Source organism: Cladophialophora immunda (genome assembly GCF_000835495.1).
Source record: "Cladophialophora immunda strain CBS 83496 unplaced genomic scaffold supercont1.20, whole genome shotgun sequence".
NCBI classification, from domain to species: Eukaryota; Fungi; Ascomycota; class Eurotiomycetes; order Chaetothyriales; family Herpotrichiellaceae; genus Cladophialophora; species Cladophialophora immunda.
The window spans coordinates 1-11,335 of NW_015622560.1; the positions used below are offsets into that span (position 1 = coordinate 1).

General features: G+C 51.6%; 3 protein-coding genes across 4 annotated transcripts; 1 reads left to right on the plus strand and 2 right to left on the minus strand.

Annotated features, from left to right (window-relative positions):
• Positions 1-828, plus strand: PV07_12585 (uncharacterized protein; the record flags this gene model as incomplete). Its single annotated transcript, XM_016400124.1, has 1 exon — positions 1-828. A coding segment is annotated over one exon (428 nt), but the record flags the coding sequence as incomplete, so codon positions are not given.
• On the minus strand, positions 533-4,179 carry PV07_12586 (uncharacterized protein). Its single transcript, XM_016400125.1, has 5 exons — positions 3,786-4,179; positions 2,474-3,738; positions 2,344-2,416; positions 2,138-2,294; positions 533-2,081 (listed from the first exon to the last, which is right to left on the minus strand). The coding sequence occupies exons 1-5, from the start codon at positions 4,098-4,100 to the stop codon at positions 1,837-1,839; spliced, it is 2,055 nt and encodes a 684-aa protein (XP_016242227.1). The 5' UTR covers positions 4,101-4,179; the 3' UTR covers positions 533-1,836.
• Positions 4,180-5,276: 1,097 nt separating this feature from the next.
• PV07_12587 lies at positions 5,277-7,391 on the minus strand. 2 transcript variants are annotated; one of them, XM_016400126.1, is made up of 4 exons: positions 7,081-7,391; positions 6,371-7,007; positions 6,191-6,314; positions 5,277-6,134 (listed from the first exon to the last, which is right to left on the minus strand). In XM_016400126.1, exons 1-4 carry the CDS (start codon positions 7,150-7,152, stop codon positions 5,603-5,605), a joined length of 1,365 nt encoding a protein of 454 aa, XP_016242228.1. In that variant the 5' UTR covers positions 7,153-7,391; the 3' UTR covers positions 5,277-5,602. The 2 variants fall into 2 exon arrangements, with proteins under 2 accessions (XP_016242228.1, XP_016242229.1); XM_016400127.1 differs by having other exon boundaries at positions 6,371-7,391.
• Positions 7,392-11,335: the final 3,944 nt, after the last annotated feature.

An 11,335-nucleotide genomic window follows, 5' to 3' on the forward strand; every position in this document is an offset into this window, starting at 1 on the left:
GACTTGTCACAGCCTCGTGTACCGATGGCTCGACGTACGTTTGGGACCAACGTCAGCCTCAAAAGCCATTACATACGCTGGCTCATGGTCAACCCATGATGCAGCTTCGCCCTGATCAAGACCGTGAACTTGAAGATGTGGGGGTCAGATACATCGAGTGGAGTCATAATACTGGACAATTGTACACGGGGTCTAGTGACGGCTTCCTGAAGCATTGGGACACACGCCGCTCGCCGGCCGATGTCCTACTCGAGGACCTTGTGGATACCGGTCGTGGAATCCTGTGTGGACGTCTTTCGCCCGATCATTCATCCTTGCTGCTCGGGGACGAAGACGGGCGTCTGCATCTACTTAGCTCGTCGAATGGTCCATCTCCAGAGGAGCAGTTTTGTTTCCGAGTGGCCGAACGATGGAACATTGACAACTAGGGACTGCTCTTACGGAAGGATGAAAAGTGATCAATGAAGAGACCGGTCGGAAGCGAAGACTGATGAATGTGTAGGACAATAGTGACAGGGACAGGAACGGCGAGGTTGGGGGATTTATATTGACCAGAATAGAGTCCTTGAGGCTGCGAACTACGCTTATTGCCCCTGGCCAGAATTGCGGTATCTCTCATCTAGTTATAGCTTCAGCAGAAATCGTAGTGGTGTTTGACCTGGTAGACCGATCGAGTCGCAACGATCAAGTCCTTCTGGGAAGAAAGCACGAGATCATCCACCTTGATAGGATGTCTTGCAGAAGTAGACTCGCGGCATAGAAAGTGTCCCGAGGTCACCAAAGGAGACAACAAAGAGAAACAACGTCTTGGTCGGCCACATATGCTTCCGGTTCGTCATCTTCAACACCGGCATCTCCTACGACATGGCCCAAGAACCCGCGCTGACTGCCGCACGCGTAGTTCTTGGAGTTTCGAGGGTGTCTTGCAGGTGCAACAGGAGATATGTATCCCGTCTTGAGCATTGTCCACATCACGTCTTCCTTTCTCTTTCAAGCTCTAGGTTCGCCCATTCGTGTGGTTCGTCGCCAGTAGCTTTTCGAACCAACGAGCGGATCGGCCTTTTCGTCCTGGCAGAGGCTCCCCCGTCCTTTATCCTCCTCCACTGGAATAAGTAGAAAATACCGTGTTGGCGAGATTCCACCGTACACATCTCGTCCTGGTCCCATTTCTCCTCTTCCCTGGCCAACCGCGTCCTGCACGGAGGAAGCCGTTCGTCTGAATGCTCCTGGAGTTTCGTTTGTTATCGGGGCCGGTTACGATAGATTTCTGGAAGAAGGGAGGGTGCATCCTATACATTCTTCGTTTCGTCTGTCAGTGGAATCGAGATGACATGAAGTTGTCGCAAGAAGATCGAAGTGTCCTGTTCTCTGAAGTCTTGACTGGGAAGTGGAACCCGTACACTCAAAACCCTTCCTTTGAGCGGGCATCTTTGTTGACATTCTTCTTTGAGTGCAGCAACCTTCGACCACGCTCTGGAGAAGACAGACACACACTTCGCGTCAGGGTGTCCATCCCATTGCGGGTTATTGTGGGTTATTGTTGCGCCTGGAACAGTTGCTGTTCCAGAAGCGCTTCAGGCGTTACCTGATTGCGCCTAGTGCCAGGAGGCGTTGCGGCGCCGCAGGACTCAGGAGAGGTCTTCCTGCAAATCTAACCTCATGATGCGAGCTCAACTTTCTCCATCCTTCCATATTCGCATAGTTGATTAATCAACCTCCTCAGAATGCTAGAGCCATGAAAGTGTGGAAGCGCACTCATAATGACACTATCTCAACCCTATCTCGCCTTCTTGTGGGTGATGTCCTAAGTTTCCCGGGTTCCCGTCTCCTTTTACGTTAGAGTTCTTCTAGCTTCATTTTCATATCAGAGAAAGAGCAGCGCGTCTCGGTTATGACTTTGCCATGCCCTGGTATGACAACCTGTGCCAAAAGCCCGTCTGACTCCAGATTGAGCTTCACTTGGTACTCACAGACGTTGAACTTGAGTTCACCGCTATGACGATCCTCAGAGTAGTGACAACTGATAATGTGCTCTTGTGGGATTTGCTCCGTCGGAAGGTTCAGGGTCAATATCACCGGGGCTGCATTTTGGAGTCAGCCTAGAGGGGGGCCGACGCGGGTGAAGGGTCATACTTACCCTGGTATAGGACATTAGGATCCTCTTTTGCAGCATAGAGGAGTTCTTTTGTGAACCGCCGAATCAAGATGTTCTCAGGCCACGTCGGATGGTCGCGAACGGAGGCGGTTTCTCGGCCGGGTCGGAAGTAGGACCGCCCCACGTAGAGTTCACTTTCCTGTCTGTTTGTCAGTCGTCGTGTAGGCGGAGGTAAGGATACCACTCACGGGTGGAATGATCAAGGCCGCAGTTGCGCCCTCGTAGATTTCCAGGTCAATGTTACGCTCCGCTCCCGGCTGACTATTTGGTCACATAGTCAGCACCGACCTAGACACGTCCCAGAAACCGGCCTCTTACCCTTCCTGTGTTTCCTCCCAACCAACATAACCATACCCGTGACGCGCCCTATGCTGGCTCGATCCCTCTTTTGCGTCCGCCAGTAGGTGCCTCAACCCTTCCACCAGGCCCGTCCGAGGCTTCTCGGAGCGTTTCCAAACCTCGGGGAACATCTCCTTCAGCTTGTCGCAGAGTCGGACGGAGTGAGACTGGCCTCCGCTCGAGACGAAGCTTATTTTGCACTTTTCAAAAGCCTCCGATATCCGATATGTCTCCCGTTGCTCGTCGGACATCCTGTCCCCGTGGAGGGAATCCCATATGTTGTCACACTGAAGGCGATATTGCTCCTTCCGCTTTTCGAATTCTTCCATGCCCAATTTATACTCTTCGTGTAAGTACTCGACGATCTTATCCAAGACGCCATCCATCACAACGCTCTCGAATTGGTCGCTGAAGTCGCCCTCGAGAACGAAGCCGTCTGGTAGCGAGTTCTTCAAGAGCGAACCCACCACCCAGTTCGTCGGCGATTTGGTTTTGAGCACGTTGGCCCACAGCGTCATGAAGGCCTCCAACTCTGCTGGCGTGATGTCTGAAAACTGAGTTTGAATGAATTCTTTATATTGAGCTTCGATATGTTCCCCGCCCATGTCTAGATATCTCGGCGCATAGATCTCCTCGCTGTAGACAAGGCCCTTGTCGACGATAACGAGCATCATGTAAAAGTCGGTCGTCCCGCCGCCCCCGTCGTGGACGGCGAGTAGATAGCTTCCCGGATCTTTGATCTCGGCGATGCAGTTTCGCGCCACCGCCAGACTTTCAGGGTAGATGTCGATCGAAGTGACCGCGAATCCGACCGCCTCGCTGGCGCGGCGGAGACACTCATCGTACCTCTCCCGAGCGACCTGGTCGCACTGAGACGGCAGGGCTGCAGCCACCCGCAAGTTACAGGTTTCGCTGTCGTGAAGGAAGCCTTCTTTTCTGAGTTGCTTCAAAAGCCCTTCGAATATCTTCTCTAAGAAGTGCGAAATCATGTCGTCTTCAGTCAAGCCTTTTGTCAGAGGAAGCAGTCTGTTGACTAGGTCTTCCGCTTCTTTTCGTATGGTCGAGGAGTCGTCCGACGTGAGGAGGAGTTTGAACCAGCGAAGAACATTTTCGCCCCCGAGGAGGACCTCGTGCCCGTACCGCTTGACCTTGCCAGACGCGTCGTACTGCAAGAGGGAAGGAACCATCGGGGCATGTTCGAGGGTGTCGGGCATGTCGGCGAACTCGGAGACGAGGATTAGGCGCTACTGACTGTCAATCGGACTCTAAAAACACAGGTAATAACGCGTACCTCATTAGATATCACGGCTACGATCGAATTGCTTGTCCCAAAGTCGATCACGACCGTGATTTCTTTCGGCTTTGGTGTCCTCTCCCCGTGTTGTTCCGTCTCGAGCTCTGAAGATTCGTCGTCTGGTTGGACTGCCCCCTGCCGCGGAGATCCGTTGCGTTGTTCCATCTCCAACGGCGGAGATCCATCGTCTTCTCGATCCGCCTCGGGCAGCAAATGTGCGTCGTCTCGTTGTGCCGCCTTGGGCAACGGGGGTTTGAACCTAGTTCTTCTACCTTCATTGGCCTCTTTCCTTCTTTTCTTTCCCCAGGCCATGGGGCCAGACGCCGTCGAGCGTACGATATTGAATGGATTAGGATCAGTTCTTTTGCTCACCAACCGCAGATGACTTACGAAATGGAGCGCGAACATACCCTGTGTTTCCGCGGTGTGGACGCGCTAGATCAAGACGCGCTAACGGATGCAGCTACGCCGCCCAACCATTTCCGGTATAGTACCACTTATCTCCCTTGAGCTTCTACGAGACTCCATGACCGCGTTGGCCGAGATCGGTGGGCCCTTAAAAGATTACCCGACTAGACTTAGGAGCGAAAAGACAAGGTCTGGCGCTCAGATTTAACCAGACCATTCTCAAAGACATTTTATATGTGTCCAGCCATTCTCTCTTCTTCATCTCTCTCGTTGGTTGTGCTAGACGTCGTCGAAGTTGAGCAACCTCGTCATCGATTTTTGGGTTCACTCGGCATACGTATTATTATTGAACCGTAGTGTAGTGTAGGCGCTGCATTTTCCTACATATATTTACGCGTATTGCAATGCAGTCCTTATCGTTATCGGCTTCATGCTTGCGCGTAGTGCATCGACAACTACGGACACGCTAACCAGTGATCGATAAGGGTTCGCGTAGTGCAATGCAGCGCGCGTGTACCTCTGACTAGAATGGAGACAACATTGACTTTCAGACGTCTATATCGCAGGCATGCTTTCCATATTCATGGTCATTAGACTGGCTGACAGATCTTGGGTTGATTGCGAGTCAGCCAGAGCAGGTTCTCATCTGTCAACACTGCAAAATTGCCCTCAACATTTCCGAGAGCCGCACGTTCAAACACCTATCTCAGAAGCACAACATTGGGGGCCACCTTGAGATTCAGCTTACTTGATATCTTCGCTCTTTGTCTTTAAAGAACCCGCTTAACGTTCCTCTACGAGAAGATGGATCAAGCCCTCATCCGCATCTGGCTATTCGGCAAGGACATGCCTGTCAAGCATGTGGCTTTCGGACATCCAATCGTGACACATATCGAAGGCATTTGTTCAAAGATCCACAACTTTCGCCCTGGCTCCCATAATCAGGGTAATACTGCCTATCTACAATCCTGGACCCAAGGTGGACCGGGAGAACGACCATGGTGGATCGTCCGCGCTGACTTAGTGAGCCCCGAGCAAGTCAAAGCACCTAGCGGCACCGGTACCGAACAGTGTGATTGTCTTCAACAGCTTCGCCAGCAAGAGCAGAGTCGAATCGAACGCGTAGCCCTCTCGAATACCGAGGACCTCGTCGACTCTAGTGACCCAAATTCGCTTCAAGACAGCCCATGGATCGAACGTACCGGGTGGAAGAAAGCATACCACGGAATCCGCCGAGATATTCTTATCGCTTTGACTCAATTGCCAGACCAATATAGTAGCGTACATGGACTTTCACTTGGACTGTTTTCCGATGGAGAAGGAAAATGCAAAGTCAACGCACGGCCTATGGGGCCAGGTCACGGGGTAATTGAAAGCTATTGTATCGATGAACGCCCCTCCTTTGTTTATTGATCACAGCAGTCCTTCCGATCGGACCATAGTTTCAAGGGTTGTGACCGTGCCACCATCTGACAGGTTTCGGCATCATATTGTCGTACCAGATCATCACGTCCCAAGGTGTAGATTGTACTAGTTGGGCCATGTGCAGCGATTGCTATCACTCCGTCGCCGGTCTGGATTTGCTCACCAGTAACGCGCCGCTTGCGAACGTCCCAAACCATCACTCGATCTTCGCAGAATTGTGATATTTTACCCTTCTTGGACCATGCTATCAATATCTGACCTGGGCCTTCCGTGATCGACCCGGAGACCTGGCGGGTGGACCAAGCCGCTTGGGTTGTTGCTGACTTTGACACGCGCGGGATGCTGAGAATGCTGAGTTTGCCACCGGCCAGCTGAAATGCAAGTCTGTCCTTTTTGTTTTTCCGAGACGTAGGATGCCACGCTAGGGAGACGGGGGGACTAGACGTTTCCACGACATGAAGGTAGATGGAGGATCCTCGCAACTCGGCCAGCACGATAGAACCTGTCTTGTACCTGGTGTGGGATCAGCTTGGCGTGATACTGCCGCATGAAGCATGAAGGACACTCACGCAACGGCGCACTTTCGGCTATCAGGCGAGGCCGCTATTGCCGTGATAGAACCTTTTCTGGTATTGATGATTTTGGATTTCCTCGTGGATGGTTCGAAGAGAATGATATCACCACTTCTATTCCCTGAGGAGTGTCAACACTGAAGTTGAGGGTAAATGGCTGGAACATAGGGGACATACCGAATATGATGCCGTCGTTCATCATCCAATGGCCGACCTGCACAGACACCGAGAATTCGTACTGCAGAATAGCCTTGCCGGTAAGCAAGTTCCACAAGATGCCGATCCGCCCCACATCACAGCTGAACGCCCGCTCGGAAACGGAGCCGTCGGTCAATATGAGTTCAATGTTGTTGTGATGCTCGTTGAGGTGTCTTTTGACCGACAGCGTATCACGGTGCACACAGACTATCGTCGAACATGGTGCAAAAAGCAGGTAGGAAGCCGATACGGCGGAGGGGCTGGGCCGTGGAGAGACGGTGGGTTTCGCCGTGGAATCTTCATCGCCATAGAGAGAGTCACCGTCCGATGACGAATCTTCATAGCTAGAGTCAGGGCTGAGGCTGGAGAGAGTCTCGCAGTCCGACGACGAATCTTCATCGCCATCGAGAGAGTCACCGTCCGATGACGGATCATAGCTAGAGTCAGGGCCGAGGCTGGAGAGAGTCTCGCGGCCCGACGACGAATCTTCCTCGCTATGGAAAGAGTCGAGGCTAGAGAGAGTCTTGCGGTCCTCTGATAGAGGGAATTGGGAACTCTGGCTTCGGGCGGTCATTCTCTCTAGCAGGTAGGACATTTCGCAGCAAGGTAGGATTCTCTAAGAGGCTTCGTCAGATGTAACGGAGGGACTCAAAGAGAGGGAGGGCAGTGACCTGCCGTGGCTAACAGACCGTTAATAAAAGTCTCGAGGGCGGTACTGGAGACAATGTTAATTCCCTCGTTACGATTCGGTGACTCGGCATATGGTCGTCATCGGACCAGAACCCTGACTGGTGAAGGCCAGTTATGTGCGACAAAGGATCGCGGATTGTTCCAGGGCGTGAACCGACTAGGGTGAATCCGTCTTAGCCTACCCAGTATCTGCTCGTTGCTCTCAGGACGAAACCTGAACTGAGAGGGGATATTCTCCATGTTGGGGAAGGGTTCGAGCCATGGAGAAAGGTTAATGATATCTAGATGCTGTGACTTGTGACGATGTCCTCGGTAATGCGAAGTGGTTGGCTCTCGATCGAGAATGTAGAACGCGTGAAGTGCCGCTTTTGGGGGCAATTTAGCGAGACGCTCCGGGCATGTCTCCGATTTTCGGCCAACGATTGGCCAATTTCTTGGGCGCTGTCTTGGAACACTTAGAAACGTGATGGCCTGTTGTCCTGCGCTTAGCTTGGCAGTTCCTCAGCCCCAGTTGGCGGGACCTCGGATCACGGTTCACAACTTCACAGATCACACTTCTGGCAGCAAAAGGGATCGAGAAGATCACCTACCGTACGTGATTTAGTCCCACTTGTTAATCGCTCCACCTGTCCCTAGGGTGAATTTTATGTTCGCAATTCATTTTGCTGACTTGTGCACCAAGCCCTATCACGTCGCATTACGGAAGAAGAGAAGGGGGGGTGGGAGCGTATCCAAGTTGCAGACACCAGTACGACCCGACGAACTCACCTCTACGCGCAAGGTGTTCCCAACGACCCGTGGTGCTGGCGCCGCAAGTGCGACGGTTGAAGAAAAGAGAGCAGGACTTGCCGTGTAGGGGCGCTTGCACTGGCTACAAGCAGTGGTTAACACCTCTCCCAGGCAATTCCAGTCTCTTCCCGTGTCGGACCCAAAAAGACTCTATATCATCTCCATTGCGAAGCTTTGAGCGACACGCGGCTGGTTTTCAGCTCAAGAGTCAGCTGGATAGCCCGCGAATCATTCTTACGGGCGGCCATATTAACACCTGAATGTCTATCTTCGAGACGTCGTAGGGCGATTAGAATTGACTGATTGCGTGGCTCGTCCTCTCCACCGACTGCACAGTGAGCAACCACTCCGAGAAAGGCATATATGCAACCGGGTGCAGTCCAGATATCGAAGCTAATATGGATCTTAGATAGCGCCTGCTTCAGCTTAATCTTCACTATCTGCTTTGCAAAGTTGTGGTCGCGACGTACCCAGCGTCGAATAGTCGTCCTCGAGACTAAATATGGCTCGATAAGTGGGTTTGTTGATAGCATTAACCTCTTGAAGCCGGGGGTATCGATCTTTGAAAAGGCTATATGGTCTTCGACGCACCATCGTACGAGATTTTGCCGCCACTCATGAGTCTTAGGGGAGTAGTATAACTGCTTCTGGCCTAGTTTTATCTGCCCTGTAGAACTGTCTGTCGTTGGTGTAGTGGCGCTATAAGTACTGCTCTGTGGTTGTGGTACCATCTGATGGGCAGAAAAGAGATGTTGTTGCATATTTGACGCTTGCTGTTTATGCAGTTTAACCATCTCCTTGCAGTGGTTGCATCGAATTGCACTCACGATATCTGGCTCACTAGGCCATCCATACGTCTGGCCATGCTCCCAAACCCACGAAGGCTTTTGTGACCCACGCTGACGGGGTTCACGACGTTCACGCTTTATGTATCTCACCCCTTTAACAATCTCTTCGTTAGGGTGTGGAGGCAGGAGGGAATCAACAACAATATTACAATTGCCGTCCATAGTAGGTTGCGAGGCGCCAGACATCTTTGTTCTTCCAAAATTGCTTGTTGTATTGAGATTTACAGCTGTCTGAAGAGACAAATGCTCTACACCGCTACTTGGATACTTGGGAGCTTCGCGGCTGACTAAGCTACTCGCGAGTGGCACTCGCGATTGTTGGGTATGGCCACTCGCGAGTGACGAGTGACAAGTGGTCACGATTGCTACTCGCGAGTGTGCAGCACTGTCCCAGACGCCTTACTCTTGAATAGGTCGATAAGGACTCTTTTCGCCTCGGTCCGAGAGATGGAGCTCTCCCCTCTGTGTAAGGGGCTCACGAAGAAAGACCGAAAAGGGTATTCATTTCCTGATGATGAGGAATTGTTCCGAAGCACCTACCATCTCGACGAAGAGCTGCGTCATTCACTTTCAAGCCTTGAAAAGAAGTTTCGAGGTCTACAATTGAAAAATGGAGGCAAGAGCGAGGTTCGGAGTTGATCAGATCTCTGTATCGGACAACGACAAGTCAGTATTGAAAAGATGTTGGGATTGCTCTAGTTTCTCATTCTCATTGAGCATCACACGGCCGGCTGCGGCGTTTGGCGAGGATGGCCTGGCATGACGTTAGTAATGTTATCGGGAGGCATAGTAGGACAGAGTTCGAAGCCTGTTTTCCCTTTCGGTCGCTTCTTTGCCGGTCCTGGAAAAGATGTATCCCTACGACAGAAGAATTTGTGGCTCAACGCAACACAGCTCGTGAACATAGCTGGCAAGGACGTGAATCAACGTGGAGGAATATTGAGAAAGCTTGCTCAAAGCACGGAGGTTGAGATATAAGTCTTCAATGGTAATCGATCATCGCGGGTTCAGTTTGAAGTCGGCGCTAGCCTCTGTCAAGAGCTAGAGATAGTAGAGAGCTTCATACCCCTCCTCAAATAATGGAGGCTCAAACGACAACATGGTACGAGTCTGGGATCTTGCTAGCTCGATGGCAGATTGCGCTCCGGGAGGTAGAGTAAGCGGACCAAGGTAGGCGGTCCTAGGTATGCGGTCCCGGGTACGCGAAAACTACGTGCCTCTATATTTGAAAGCCCCATGTAATTTCAGTCTTAATTTCTTCCTGTGGATCTGGTCTCTTTGATACAAAATGCTGGGAGCTGTTGTGATATGTAGCCATCAAGATATCTGCGTACATCTTCATCACTTGCATACAGGCGGCGGAAGCTGATTGGCATCAGGCGTTGGGCACGATAACGGGATACTCGTTGGTGGCGCCGGCGGCAGAGGAGACGATCTCCATCCACCCTCTCGTACAGGAGTCGGTGCGATATTGGTTGGAGCAGCAGAAGGAGAAGGAGTCGAATGTGGAGCAAGCGGTTAAGGGTGCTGGCTGCCAGCTTTCCCAGTGGGGACTATAGCAACTGGCCGGTGTGCCAGACGCTGTTCCCTCACGCGCAGACAGCACTGCTTCACCAAGGCCAAGGTGTTCTCACGAGTGAAAGCCGAGGACGTCTCCAGTATCATGTTTCGTGGTTCTTATGGTTGTCGGGGCATTGGCAGCTCGACCAGCGCATTGAATACTAATCTATATCAGGTGAAGCGGCCCCCGCACCTGCCTTTGCTGCCTGGCCTTGCCGAGGTATCCGTGCGGCTGAGTCAGCACCGGTCGGCCCAATTTATTTGACTCGGTCTGATACCTGTAAACCAAGGACTTAATCGTAGAGGCACAGTCTGAGGTCCGTTCACTCAACTCTAGCTAATCCATATTGTTCAAGTACTGTACGATCGGAATGGAGCATTCGCAGATATCTGAAACTCATTTACGATGTGAAGCTTGGAGGAATGCGGTGTCCGAGCCTGAAGCTAAGTGCCTGAAACAAAATTGCGCATCAGAATCCGATGGACTTCAATCATACTGCCACAAACGTACGTTACGCCAATTTTTTGAGGATGACGGTGACCGTGCAATAGACTCTTGCCATATATGTCACGAATTCGAACCTATCGTCCAGCTTTACAATGAGCAGAGATTCTGCAGCAAATGTACGCGTACCCAATGATAGATTGATGTGACTTATCAGAACATAGGTGATCGAGAGGCGTTTAAGTGATTTCTAATATTTCGCGTTCATACCAATCCTCCATCTCCAGAGCTCGCAAAGAGGCATGAAACCATTTCGACAAGAATCTGTCGCTTTCAATTGTTTTGCAGCAATTCGCCGGTTGCCTGGCTTAGCTTCTTATGTGCTCGGAGTCCGGATGGCTGGCGAGCCAGTGGACGAAGCCGCCATTCACGCGTGAGGAAAGAGGGAGGTAGCGCGCTGAACATACAGTAATGTATTGTCGCTTGCTCAAAGACAAAGATTCATCGTACGCATGAAAGCGGATCCTGGATGCCGACTGGAACAGGTGCAACAAGCAATGATTTGTGGCAGCATTTTTATGGGATCTTGCAGAGTTCAGTCCACCTCAACTG

Bases quoted from the DNA above. Each gene is read 5' to 3' on its own strand.
- PV07_12586 (XM_016400125.1), bottom strand. From the start codon at position 4,100: ATGGCCTGGGGAAAGAAAAGAAGGAAAGAGGCCAATGAAGGTAGAAGA. The intron at 2,417-2,473 runs GTAAGAGGCCGG...GTGACCAAATAG, and splicing joins TGGGAGGAAACACAGGAAGG to TCAGCCGGGAGCGGAGCGTA. The intron at 2,295-2,343 runs GTGAGTGGTATC...ACAAACAGACAG, and splicing joins CGGCCTTGATCATTCCACCC to GAAAGTGAACTCTACGTGGG.
- PV07_12587 (XM_016400126.1), bottom strand. From the start codon at position 7,152: ATGCCGAGTCACCGAATCGTAACGAGGGAATTAACATTGTCTCCAGTA. The intron at 7,008-7,080 runs GTCTGTTAGCCA...GAAGCCTCTTAG, and splicing joins CCTCGAGACTTTTATTAACG to AGAATCCTACCTTGCTGCGA. The intron at 6,135-6,190 runs GTGAGTGTCCTT...ATCCCACACCAG, and splicing joins AGCCGAAAGTGCGCCGTTGC to GTACAAGACAGGTTCTATCG.